Below are 13,267 nucleotides of genomic sequence, written 5' to 3' on the forward strand. Positions count from 1 at the left end.
CAGACCAACACTAATGTCAGCCGTGCGCACTAGATCACCTGCTGGGTGTCGATGAACGGTGGCCATTCAACATTTAGAAAAATTACAATATTCTGTGGTCTGAGGCTGTGCAAGGTCGATGCTCAGTTCCTGCGGAGCTGACTCAGTTCATGTGGGGCTGACTCAGTTCATGTGGGGCTGACTCAGTTCATGTGGGGCTGACTCAGTTCATGCGGAGCTGACTCAGGTCATGTGGGGCTGACTCAGTTCATGTGGGGCTGACTCAGTTCATGTGGGGCTGACTCAGTTCATGTGGGGCTGACTCAGTTCATGTGGGGCTGACTCAGTTCATGCGGAGCTGACTCAGGTCATGTGGGGCTGACTCAGTTCATGCGGGGCTGACTCAGTTCATGTGGGGCTGACTCAGTTCATGTGGGGCTGACTCAGTTCATGTGGGGCTGACTCAGTTCATGTGGGGCTGACTCAGTTCATGTGGGGCTGACTCAGTTCATGCGGAGCTGACTCAGGTCATGTGGGGCTGACTCAGTTCATGCGGGGCTGACTCAGTTCATGCGGGGCTGACTCAGTTCATGTGGGGCTGACTCAGTTCATGCCGGGCTGACTCAGTTCATGCGGGGCTGACTCAGTTCATGCGGGGCTGACTCAGTTCATGCGGGGCTGACTCAGTTCATGCGGGGCTGACTCAGTTCATGCGGGGCTGACTCAGTTCATGGGGGCTGACTCAGTTCATGCGGGGCTGACTCAGTTCATGCGGGGCTGACTCAGTTCATGCGGGGCTGACTCAGTTCATGTGGGGCTGACTCAGTTCATGCGGAGCTGACTCAGTTCATGCGGGGCTGACTCAGTTCATGCGGGGCTGACTCAGTTCATGCGGGGCTGACTCAGTTCATGCGGGGCTGACTCAGTTCATGCGGAGCTGACTCAGTTCATGCGGGGCTGACTCAGTTCATGCGGAGCTGACTCAGTTCATGCGGGGCTGACTCAGTTCATGCGGGGCCTTCCAGTCATACAGAGGGGGTATATGTACGTTACTAGTTATATTTTGGAAAATTAAATGTTTACTTTTTCTTCACTACATTCGTAAATAAAATAATGGACTTTTTACTCCATACATTTTCCTTGACACCTAAAAGTACTCGTTACATTTTGAATGCTTAGCAGAACAGGAAAATGGTCCAATGGTCCAATCAAGGGAACATCCCTGGTCATCCCTACTGCCTCTGATCTCAACTTACTGTTGCAAGTTACAATCGTAGAATACACAAGGTGCAATTTCGACATTTGGTTGTTCATCAGCCATTTTTCTCGTTATGTCAGTCACTGATATTCAGTAAATAGCCCATGTCAGCTAACATTTTTTTGATTGCTAAGTTAGTTTAGCGGCAGTTATCTAAATGTAACGGATGTGAAACGGCTAGCTTAGTTAGCGGTGTGCGCTAAATAGCGTTTCAATCGGTGACGTCACTTGCTCTGAGACCTTGAAGTAGTAGTTCCACCTTGCTCTGCAAGGCCCGCGGCTATTGTGGAGCGATGGGTAACGATGCTTTGAGGGTGACTGTTGTTGATGTGTGCAGAAGGTCCCTGGTTCTCGCCCGGGTAAGGGCGAGGGTACGGTTTAAAATTATACTGTTACATAAACTTGTTAACATGGTGGAAATTACCAGCCGGGGGGCCTCCATTGATTTCAAATTTAACAAACTGCAAGACATTTTTCTCCACCCTCTGGAAAATTGTATAGAATTACAGGAAATTAGCTGTTAAACTGCAAATGTTCCTCTCTGCCCCATAGCAAAATTAGTAGAATTGCAGGAAATTAGATTTTGCAATTTTATAACTTTCTCTCTGCCCCATGGCAAAATGTGTAGATGTGCAGCAAACTTGCTTTAAAACTATAGGCTTGTGAGACCATCCTGAAATCTCCAGAGCTTCCACTGTTCTGCCTACAGTTTGAAACCACAAGTGAACCAGAGTGGAAGCTCGCGAGTTCAACATGGTAATGAGAGGGTACTATGACTATGAATTTGAGAGAGTAAACATTTCTCCTACGTCATTCTTCAGCATTATGTGGCAGGGCTACCTTTTATGTTTCCATTGGGACTATGGAGTGCACCATTAAGTTGAAACAATATTATGTTACACAATATCAGATGCGTAACTTACTGTACTGCAATGCTTCAGAGACACCATTCCTCTAATCACAGCGTTCCTTGCAGATCAATCCCTAAGATTTCCTCCATCTTGTCTTATTGGCCAATGATGTACTGCCTGAGAGAGAAAATAACTTTTATGCTTTTTTAGACCCTTCTTACATGTTCTTTTTATTCCTACCTTTCTTTGGACTAAATGACTGTTCCAATTGCTTCCAACTTGCAATCCTCCTGGTCCTATGTAAACCAATCAGCCCGGCAAGCATGTTCTTATGTAAATATGTCAATGAATCAGTGTGACACTGAATTTTGAAAGGAGGCTGTCAGGTGCTTTCATAAAACTTACTTGTAGCACATGGAACCAGCAAAGTAACACTGCAGACTGTGGAACAACTGATTTGTCTTTGTTGCTTTCATGTCACTGTCACATATCACACATCTATAAGACAAAATATGTTGTGAAACAAAGTAGTGCACCCAATCATTGATTGAAGAATGACTACTAAGGTCAGGTAGCATTCTTAACCCGATTCATATTGATACTGTAGACAAAAATGTGCTCATGAAACCAATTTAAAGGCAACATCCTGACTGAGTCTCTGAGGTTGCTATTGAATCTGATCAGCCTGGTAGGAGTACAGCTCACCCACTAGATCATAAGGCACCTTGACCACTAATATGCCTGCAAGGAGAATTGCTCATGAAACAGCCTACAAAGCAGCTGTAGGCATCTAATATTTTGCATTAATGCTCCCAAATGGACTATAGTATAAATCCATTATACTTTGTGATACCCCAAAGATATATACCCAATTTTATTTATAATAATACACCCTTCTGACTACCCAATTCCACTACTTTGACCCTATCTGCTCCTGCACCATGCCAACGGTCTGGGAGGACGGGACACCACCTCTCAACACACTCTCTAACTCTTCAGAAGTCAAATCTTGTACACCCAAGTACTGCAGCTGCCAACACAACATCTATTTTCTGTCACTGACATTCCATTTCTGAGGTAGAGTTGATGACCATTGCTATGAACACGAAGAAGCCCACCTTACTGAAGCATATATCACTCCTTGGCCTATTCCTCTGTGCTGGTACAGATCTACTACTCACAGGCACACCACTGGAAGTAGGGGTGCTGAGGGTGCTGCAGAATATAAAATACAAATGTAACTTTTTTTTGTTCCACAAAATTAGTGCACTGGGCCTTTAATATTCCTGTATTAGCTGATGTATCCATCTACAGAACGAGTTCGAGCAAAAAGACTTGTCCAGCAAAAGGCCTGGATCCACTTTCTCCAAGAATTGAACTCACGCTGGGAAAAACTCATCTTTATCATAACCATGTCCATCAATGCAAGGCTCAGCTTGCGAGATCCTCACCACACCTTCCACCTCAATTCCTCCTTCGAAATCCACCTTTCCGTGTACCTGTGCCAATATTTTTCTCCTCCTGGCTTCGCTGGCAGCCCAGTGGCATCCCGATGTAACTCCATCTCATAATTGTCTTTCTCAACTCGAAAACGTGTCTTCTAAAGGCGCCGACATTTTGAGAGAATGAGCAGTGGCACAACTCCCAACCAGCCTACACTATCCTCGAACGTTCTCTCAGACAGGATCAAATTGCCTGCCAGGCGCTGTTCAGGGCTTAAATGCCCCACGAGCGCAATTATTTGGTTAAAAAAAGTGTGCGCTTTTACGTGTAGGAGCAAGCATGACCAGAGATTACCAGGGCGCGTAGGATGTTGGCAAAGCTAGGAAACGTGCGGACAGACTTGTGCCACTATCGTATTTAAGTCGGTGACAAGAGAGGGAGGGGAGCAAGTGCTAGACATTCTTCTAAGCATACAGTTCTAGATTACGGACTAAAGGGAGACACGATAACCTTTTTGGCACCAAACAGGAATTACGGTAAAATAGCCTATACCATTTTACTATTGTGAACTTAGCAAGCATTTGTATTTGTTAATTTAGAATGAGAAGGTATGTATTTATAGACATAGATTTATTTATAGACTTTAGTCAATAGTAGTCAACAGGAGGACGCTCTATCAGAATGAGTGGTGTGTAGAATAGAATACGACGAAATGTAATGTATGCATGAAAATGAAACGTGTATCATCACCACTTTCGTAAAATACATCATAATGTATTTTGCTGCTCAAGCCAGATAGTCTACTGTACAGTAGAGGTTGAATTTGTGCATCCACAGGTAAAATATACTCTGCTGTGTGTGCAGCTGCTAGGCTTGATGTGTTTCAGGTGTTTTAGTTCATCACTTCTAATGTATTAAAATGCTTCTGTTTTAATTTTTCTCTGCAGGTGGTTCCTCTGCAGACTGCTGTTTGGACTGCCTACATTGTTCACCTTGCAAATGAGAGCCTAGTTTTGGAAGGATAAACTCAAACAAACTATTTAACTTGGAGTTATTTGATCTTTCCTGAGGAAGTCAGACAGTGAAACATAATTCAAGATGGAGAATATGGAAGCTGGGAAGGTAAGCAACACATTAGGTCTGTCATCATCTCTTTTTTCACATCTTCTCACATCTAGTATTCTCCCGTGCTTGACTTGGACTGAAATAGGTGCTGGTACTCATTTTGGGTGATGGTACTTTTTATATTTAGGTGCAGGAACTCCACAATACTTTTGTGATAATATTCTATAAAAGTTGCAGGAACTCAAGCAGTAGTAATTTTGAGGTGCTGGTACTCGGCTCTGGTGAGCTGATTCCATCATATGATTTTATTAATTTATTCATGTTGCTTCTTTTTGTTGTTGTTTCCTTCCAAAACACAACAATGCAATTGAAATACATCTCAATTTGAACCACATTAGTTACTCAACCATCACACCAGTATTTATACTACAACTCTTCTCCTCCACCCCTTTGAACAGTACACATGAATTTATCTCTGGTGACTATTTCATAAACAATCCTCATCCACCAGCACTGTTTCCTGAGGAAGAGTAGAGCAATGTTTTTTTCCCTCCCTGTCTTTGTCTCCCTACCTTTAATGAGTCAGTCAGAGAATGGTATTTACAAGGAGACGGGTAAGCACTACCTTTCCTCTCTGGCATGTAGAAGAACAGGGGCTGGGGCGGAAGGGAAGTGGGAGAGGAAAGAGAGAGAGAGAGTGAGAGAGAGAGAGAAGAGAGAAGGGGGTAGAGAAGGAGAAAGTGGATTGGCGGATGCTACAGATACAGGTGGCGTGTCTGAACTTGAGTGGGTCTGTTTTATTCTCTGGCCTGTACCTGCATGTAGGACTAGGAGAGACAGACAGAAAGAGGGAAGAGAGAGTGATATGTAGTAAGGGAGGTGGGTATAGCAAATGATGTGTGAGGTGAGAGGAAGGAGTAGAAAGAGCCATATGATAGAGTGAGCAATAGCAATAGTAATAGTGTGATAGAGGGATAGAGTTATAAGCCCTAGAGGCCTAGATTGGCCATCAGACCCCCCACACACACACACACACAAACACACTGCTAACCTAGTCATGATTACACTCTTAAACCATACTAATGGATTAGATGCTTATTGTTACCAGATGCTTCTTCATATGGTTGGCTAACTACAGCATGGCTTGTCTTTTGAAACAGGTTGCACACTGTTGGTTATCTTTCTCTTCTTTGTGGCTTTTAGGCAATGAGACTTTCCTACCAACCGTTGATGTGAAATTGAGCTTCTTGCCAATAGCATGTCACTCACTGACCATGTTGCTACACTACATGACCAAAAGTATTTGGACACCTGCTTGTCGAACATCTCATTCTAAAATCATGGGCATTAATATGGAGTTGGTCCCCCCTTTGCTGCTAGAACAGCCTCCACTCTTCTGGGAAGGCTCTCCACTAGATGTTGGAACATTGCTGTGGGGACTTCCATTCAGCCACAAGAGCATTAGTGAGGTCAGGCACTGATGTTGGGTCGATTAGGCCTGGCTCGCAGTCAGTGTTCCAATTCATTCCAAAGGTGTTCGATGGGGTTGAGGTCAGGCCTCTGTGCAGGCCAGTCAAGTTCTTCCACACCAATCTCGACAAACCATTTATGTATGGACCTCGCTTTGTGCACAGGGGCATTGTCATGCTGAACAGGAAAGGGCCTTCCCCAAACTGTTGCCACACATTTGGAAGCACAGAATCGTCTATAATGTCATTGTATGCTGTAGTGTTAAGATTTCCCTTCACTGGAACTAAGGGACTTAGCCGAACCATGAAAACAGGCCTAGATCATTATTTGTCCTCCACCAAACTTTACAGTTTGCACTATGCATATGGGCAGGTAGCGTTCTCCTGGCATGCGCCAAACCCAGATTAATCTGTTGGACTGGCAGATGGTGAAGCATGATTCAGCACTCCAGAGAACGCATTTCCACTGCTCCAGAGTCCAATGGCTATGAGCTTTACACCACTCCAGCTGACACTTGGCATTGCGCATGGTGATCTTAGGCTTGTGTGTGACTGCTCCGCCATGGAAACCCTTTTCATGAAACTCCTGACGACCTGTTATTGTGCTGACTTTGCTTCCAGATGCAGTTTGGAACTTGGTAGTGAGTGTTGCAACCGAGGACAGACCATTTTTACACTCTAGGAGCTTTAGCACTCAGCGGTCCCGTTCTGTGAGCTTGTGTTGCCTACTACTTTGCGGGTGAGCCCTTGTTGCTCCTAGACGTTTCTTTTCACAATAACACCACTTACAGTTGACAGCTCTAGCAGGGCAGAAATTTGACAAACTGACTAGTTGGAAAGGTGGCATCTTATGATGGTGCCAAGTTGAATGTCACTGACCTCTTCAGTAAGGCAGTTCTACTGCCAATATTTGTCTATGGAGATTGCATGGCGGTGTGCTCGATTTTATACACCTGTCAGTAACAAGTGTGGCTGAAATAGCCAAATATACTAATTTGTAGGGGTGTCCACATACTTTTGTATTTCTAGTGTATATTGACTAACAGCACAGATGGGAAATGAGAAATGTTACAAATAGGGAGGTTCAAGACCCTCGTAAGGCATCACAGTAAAATGGAGGGATGTATTGCAAAAGGAAATAGCAAAATGGTATTATACTGGGAAAGAAGTGTTAGTCTGTGGACATTGGACGGTTGGAGTTAAGATCAGAATGAATGATGGATTGGCCACTGTGGGTGAAAATCCTGCACTTGCAGAAAGATGAAATGAGGAATAGAGACAGAGAATCAGATGGACAGATAATAGGATGAGAAACAGAAGGACTTCAGAAATCACTTTTCCGGTCATGTGACACACACACACACACACACACACACACACACACACACACATACACACACACACACACACACAGGCACACACAGGCACACATTGACAAAAATGCACATGTCTATATAGGTTTGTGTAAAACAGTTGTGCTAGTCAACAAGCTTTACAGGCTTTTAGTATAGTACAGTATGTGTGGTATACACACACTCAACCATGCTACTCACTGTTTATTATCTATGAGTCACTTTACTCCTACCTACATGTACATATTACCTCAATTACCTCGACTAACCTATACCCCCGCACATTGACTCGGTACCGGTACCCCCTGTATATAGCCTTGTTACTGTTATTTTATTGTTGCTCTGTTATTTTTTACTTCAGTTATTTAGTAAATATTTTCTTAACTCTTTTTTTTCTTAACTGCATTGTTGGTTAAGGACATGTAAGTAAGCGTTTCACGGTAAGGTCTACACCTGTTGTATTCTGCGCATGTGACAAATACATTTGATTTGATTAGACACACACATACTGTAGGATTCTGCACTGTCACACACTGTGCTCATTACTCACTCAGCCACTCCCTTATTTAGTCATGTTATGAACTGTGACGGTATTCAGTACAGTAAATTATGTGATGACACACTCTTTCTTGCTGTCTTACTCAACATTAAAGATGGAATGGAATCCTTAATGGTCAAACTGACACATCAGTTTGGGCTATTACAACAACAAAGAAGTTACTGGAAACAACAAACACTGTATTTTTTTCCTCAGACATTGCAGGAACGATAGTGTACCACGTTGGATTATCACTGTAACTTGGGTAATGAAACCCTTAGAGCATTTTCTTCTAATGGCCCCGGCGTCTGTGTTTTTAGTGTTAGCCCAGGTTACCTCCGTATGCAGTCATTCTGTGTCAGTTGGTCTTTGATTTGAATTATGTTCCAGATCTAGGCCTCTTAATTATGCCTCCTACACATACAGTACCAGTCAAAAGTTTGGACACACCTACTCATTCAATTAAAAACTTTTTTTTTACTATGTTCATAATCAAAACTATGAAATAACACACGTAATCATGTAGTAACCAAAAAAGTGTATTATATTTTATATTTGAGATTCTTCAAAGTAGCCACCCTCTGCCTTGATGACAGCTTTGCACACTCTTGGCATTCTCTCAACCAGCTTCATGAGGTCAGTCACCTGGAATGAATTTCAATTAACAGGTGTGCCTTGGTAAAAGTTAATTTGTGGAATTTCTTTCCTTAATGTGTTTGAACCAATCAGTTGTGTTGTGATAAGGTAGGGTTGGTATACAGAACATATCCCTAGTTGGTAAAATATCAAGTCCATATTATGGTAGGAACAGCTCAAATAAGCAAAGAGAAGTCCATCATTACTTTAAGACATGAAGGTTAGTCAATCTGGAAAATTTCAGGAACTTTTAAAGTTTCTTCAAGTGCAGTCACAAAAACCATCAAGCGCTATGATGAAACTGGCTCTCATGATAACCGCCACAGGAAGGGAAGACCCAGAGTTACCTCTGCCGCAGAGGATGAATTCATTACAGCTAACTGCACCTCAGGATTGCAGCCCAAATAAATACTTCACAGAGTTCAAGTAACAGACACATCTCAACATAAACTGTTCAGAATAGACTGCGTGAATCAGGCCTTCATGGTCGAATTCCTAAAGAAACCACTACTAAAGGACACCAATAATAAGAAGAGACTTGCTTGGGCCAAGAAACGATGGACATTAGACCGATGGAAGTCTGTCCTTGGGTCTGATGAGTCCAAATTTGAAATTTTTGATTCCAACCACTGTGTCTTTGTGAGACGCAGAGTAGGTGAACAAATTATCTCCGCATGTGTGGTTCCAACTGTGAAGTATGGAGGAGGAGGTGTGATGGTGTGGGGGTTCTTTGCTGGTGACACTGTCAGTGATTTATTTAGAATTCAAGGCACACTTAACTGGGATGGCTACTACAGATTTCTGCAGCGTTACGCCATCCCATCTGGTGTGCACTTAGTGGGACAATGACCCAACACACCTCCAGGCTGTGTAAGGGCTACTTGACCAAGAAGGAGAGTGATGGAGTGCTGCATCAGATGACCTGGCCTCCACGATCACCTGACCTCAACCCAATTGAGATGGTTTGGGATGAGTTGGACCGGAGAATTGAAAGAAAAGCCACCAAAAAGTGCTCTGCAAATGTGGGAACTCCTTCAAGACTGTTGGAAAAGCAGTCCAGGTGAAGCTGGTTGAAAAATGTCAAGAGTGTGCAAAGCTGTCATCAAGGCAAAGGGTGGCTACTTTGAAGAATATAAAATATATTTAGATTTTTGGTTACTACATGATTCCATATGTTATTTCATAGTTGTGATGTCTTCACTATTATTCTGCAATGTAGAAAATAGCAACAAAAAAAAGAAAAACCCATGATTGAGGAGGTGTGTCCAAACTTTTGACTGGTACTGTATATTAGGATCGTTATGATAAAGTAACGATCAGTTTTCCTTTACATTCCTGTACACATGTAGCCTATAGCTCAAAACATTAAGACAAAGGAGATGATCGTGGACTACAGGAAAAGGAGGGATGAGCATTCTCATAAACAGGGCTGTAGTGGAGCAGGTTGAGAGCTTGGTGTCCACATCACCAACAAACTATCATGGTCCAAACACACCAAGATAATCGTGAAGAGAGCAACAATAACGTCTATTCCCCCTCAGGAGACTGAAAAGATTTGGCACAGGTCCTCAGATCCTCCAAAAGTTCTACAGTCGTGGCCAAAAGTTTTGAGAATGACACAAATATTAATTTCCACAAAGTTTGCTGCTTCAGTGTCTTTAGATATTTTGGTCAGATGTTGCTATGGAGTACTGAAGTATAATTACAAGCATTTCAGAAGTGTCAAAATATTTTATTGACAATTACATGAAGTTGATGCAAAGAGTCAATATTTGCGTGTTGACCCTTCTTTTTCAAGACCTCTGCAATCCGCCCTGGCATGCTGTTAATTAACTTCTGATACACACCCTGACTGATAAGCATAATCAATGCTTGAAGTTTGTCAGAATTTGTGGGTTTTTGTTTGTCCACCCAAAACTCTGGGGAGTTTCCTGGCCATGGACCCAAAATATTGATGTTTTGTTCCCCAAGCCACTTAGTTATCACTTTTGCCTTATGGCAAGGTGCTCCATCATGCTGGAAAAGGCATTGTTCGTCACCAAACTATTCGTGGATGGTTGGGAGAAGTTGCTCTCTGAGGATTTGTTGGTACCATTCTTTATTCATGGCTGTGTTCTTAGGCAAAATTGTGAGTGAGCCCACTCCCTTGGCTGAGAAGCAACCCCACACATGAATTGTCTCATAATGCTTTACTGTTGGCATGGCACAGGACTGATGGTAGCGCTCACCTTGTCTTCTCCGGACAAGCTTTTTTCCGGATGCCCCAAACAAACTGAAAGGGGATTAATCCGTGAAAATGACTTTACCCCAGTCCTCAGCAGTCCAATCCCTGTACCTTTTGCAGAATATCAGTCTGGGTTTATAACTTCCAGCGCCGACAGAGATGGCCGCCTCGCTTCGCGTTCCTAGGAAACTATGCAGTTTTTTGTTTTTTTACGTGTTATTTCTTACATTAGTACCCCAGGTCATCTTAGGTTTCATTACATACAGTCGAGAAGAACTACTGAATATAAGAGCAGCGTCAACTCACCATCAGTACGACCAAGAATATGACTTTCGCGAAGCGGATCCTGTGTTCTGCCTTTCACCCAGGACAACGGAATGGATCTCAGCTGGCAACCCAAAAAACGTCTTCGTAAAAGAGGGAAACGAGGCGAACTTCTGGTCAGACTCCGGAGACGGGCACATCGTGCACCACTCCCTAGCATTCCTCTCGCCAATGTCCAGTCTCTTGACAACAAGGTTGATGAAATCCGAGCAAGGGTAGCATTCCAGAGGGACATCAGAGACTGTAACGTTCTTTGCTTCACGGAAACATGGCTCAATGGAGAGACGCTATCGGAGTCGGTGCAGCCGGCTGGTTTCTCCACGCATCGCGCCGACAGAAACAAACATCTTTCTGGTAAGAAGAGGGGCGGGGGCATATGCCTTATGGCTAACGAGACGTGGTGTGATCACAAAAACATACTGGAACTCAAATCCTTCTGTTCACCTGATTTAGAATTCCTCACAATCACATGTTGACCGCATTATCTACCAAGAGAATTATCTTCGATTATAATCACAGCCGTATATATTCCCCCCCAAGCAGACACATCGATGGCTCTGAACGAACTTTATTTGACTCTTTGCAAACTGGAATCCATACATCCTGAGGCTGCATTCATTGTGGCTGGGGATTTTAACAAGGCTAATCTGAAAACAAGACTCCCTAAATTGTATCAGCATATCGATTGCGCGACTAGGGCTGGCGCAACCTTGGATCATTGTTATTCTAACTTCCGTGATGCATATAAGGCCCTGCCCCGCCCTCCTTTCGGAAAAGCTGACCACGACTCCATTTCGTTGATCCCTGCCTATAGACAGAAACTAAAACAAGAAGCTCCCACGCTGAGGTCTGTCCAACGCTGGTCCGACCAATCTGATTCCACACTCCAAGACTGCTTCCATCACGTGGACTGGGATATGTTTCGTATTGCGTCAGACAACAACATTGACGAATACGCTGATTCGGTGTGCGAGTTCATTAGAACGTGCGTTGAAGATGTCGTTCCCATAGCAACGATTAAAACATTCCCAAACCAGAAACCGTGGATTGATGGCAGCATTCGCGTGAAACTGAAAGCGCAAACCACTGCTTTTAATCAGGGCAAGGTGACTGGAAACATGAACTAGAGTGTAATAGTGCAACTTAATGTTAAGTGTTATCCACCCAGCTTTATATCCTATCATATCCTATTCTGTTGCTGACAGTAGCATGAAACCATGAAAACAATATCTTGCTTTTCTTCTGGCTAGTCTTTTCTCCCTAGTAACTGGGTCTGCGTTAATCTTTTGTCTGTGTCGTGCAGCCTTCTCATTATTAGACAATGGCATCTACAGTATAAAGATAACATGCCTTGAATATACCTTAAAATGCCATAAAATAGTTTTAAATTATAATATTCAGAATTCATACAACAATTACATTTGAATTAAATTAAATGATTAAATGTTGTAAACTTGTGAAAACATGGGATAACAAAGCTACTGTCATTCAGCATAATGGGTGACATTGTGGTATAACATGAAACTTTTGTTGTGCTGAAGGATAAAAGCGTGATACTGAAGGATGGATTTCATACATAAACATATTTAACAGGCAGTTCTTTGGCAACCTATATAAAGTAATGACCTTGACCTATAAATATTATCCTTACTTTTCATATTTAATATAGCTTTTTATAAAATAATAACATTAAAAGTATGTTTTCTGTGTTGTACTGAAGGACATGCGTTTTTGGTACAAAGGTTACAATAGGTTGAAAAGGTGAAATCATCAGAGATTTACTCACCTCATCACATTGATAGAGGGTCTTCAATGGGTCTTCTTTGTGATTTCACACACTGTCACATGATTACCTTTAAAATGGCTTTTTACCTTTGTGATACTGAATGACATTGATGAAGAGCAAAAGTCCAGACAAAAGTTATTCAAGTTTTTTATTGATTTTTTAGATTCAGTATGTTGCCCATTAGTCTATATATTGTTGCAAACACACACAATTATGCATGAGTGTTCATTTGTATTTTTAGGATGAATTTCTAAATTTCGAAAAAAACACTTTTGTCATTAGAATTTTTACACGGACAGTTACACTGAAGGATATTTTGACTCTTTAGAGCTCAATAACTCC

The 13,267-nt window shown here is 42.6% G+C and overlaps 1 protein-coding gene across 1 annotated transcript in view; it reads left to right on the forward strand.

The window, feature by feature from the left end:
• The first annotated feature begins 3,711 nt into the window (after nucleotides 1–3,711).
• Nucleotides 3,712–13,267, forward strand: part of LOC135521907 (solute carrier family 2, facilitated glucose transporter member 3-like) — a 23,424-nt gene continuing 13,868 nt past the window's right edge. Inside the window, exons 1-2 of the mRNA XM_064947714.1 lie at nucleotides 3,712–4,067; nucleotides 4,479–4,653. Of these exons, the coding sequence (XP_064803786.1) occupies nucleotides 4,630–4,653 (24 nt within the window). The 5' untranslated portion in view covers nucleotides 3,712–4,067; nucleotides 4,479–4,629. The remainder of the gene's footprint in view (nucleotides 4,068–4,478; nucleotides 4,654–13,267) is intronic.

Source organism: Oncorhynchus masou, chromosome 30 (assembly GCF_036934945.1).
Source record: "Oncorhynchus masou masou isolate Uvic2021 chromosome 30, UVic_Omas_1.1, whole genome shotgun sequence".
NCBI classification, from domain to species: domain Eukaryota; kingdom Metazoa; phylum Chordata; class Actinopteri; order Salmoniformes; family Salmonidae; genus Oncorhynchus; species Oncorhynchus masou.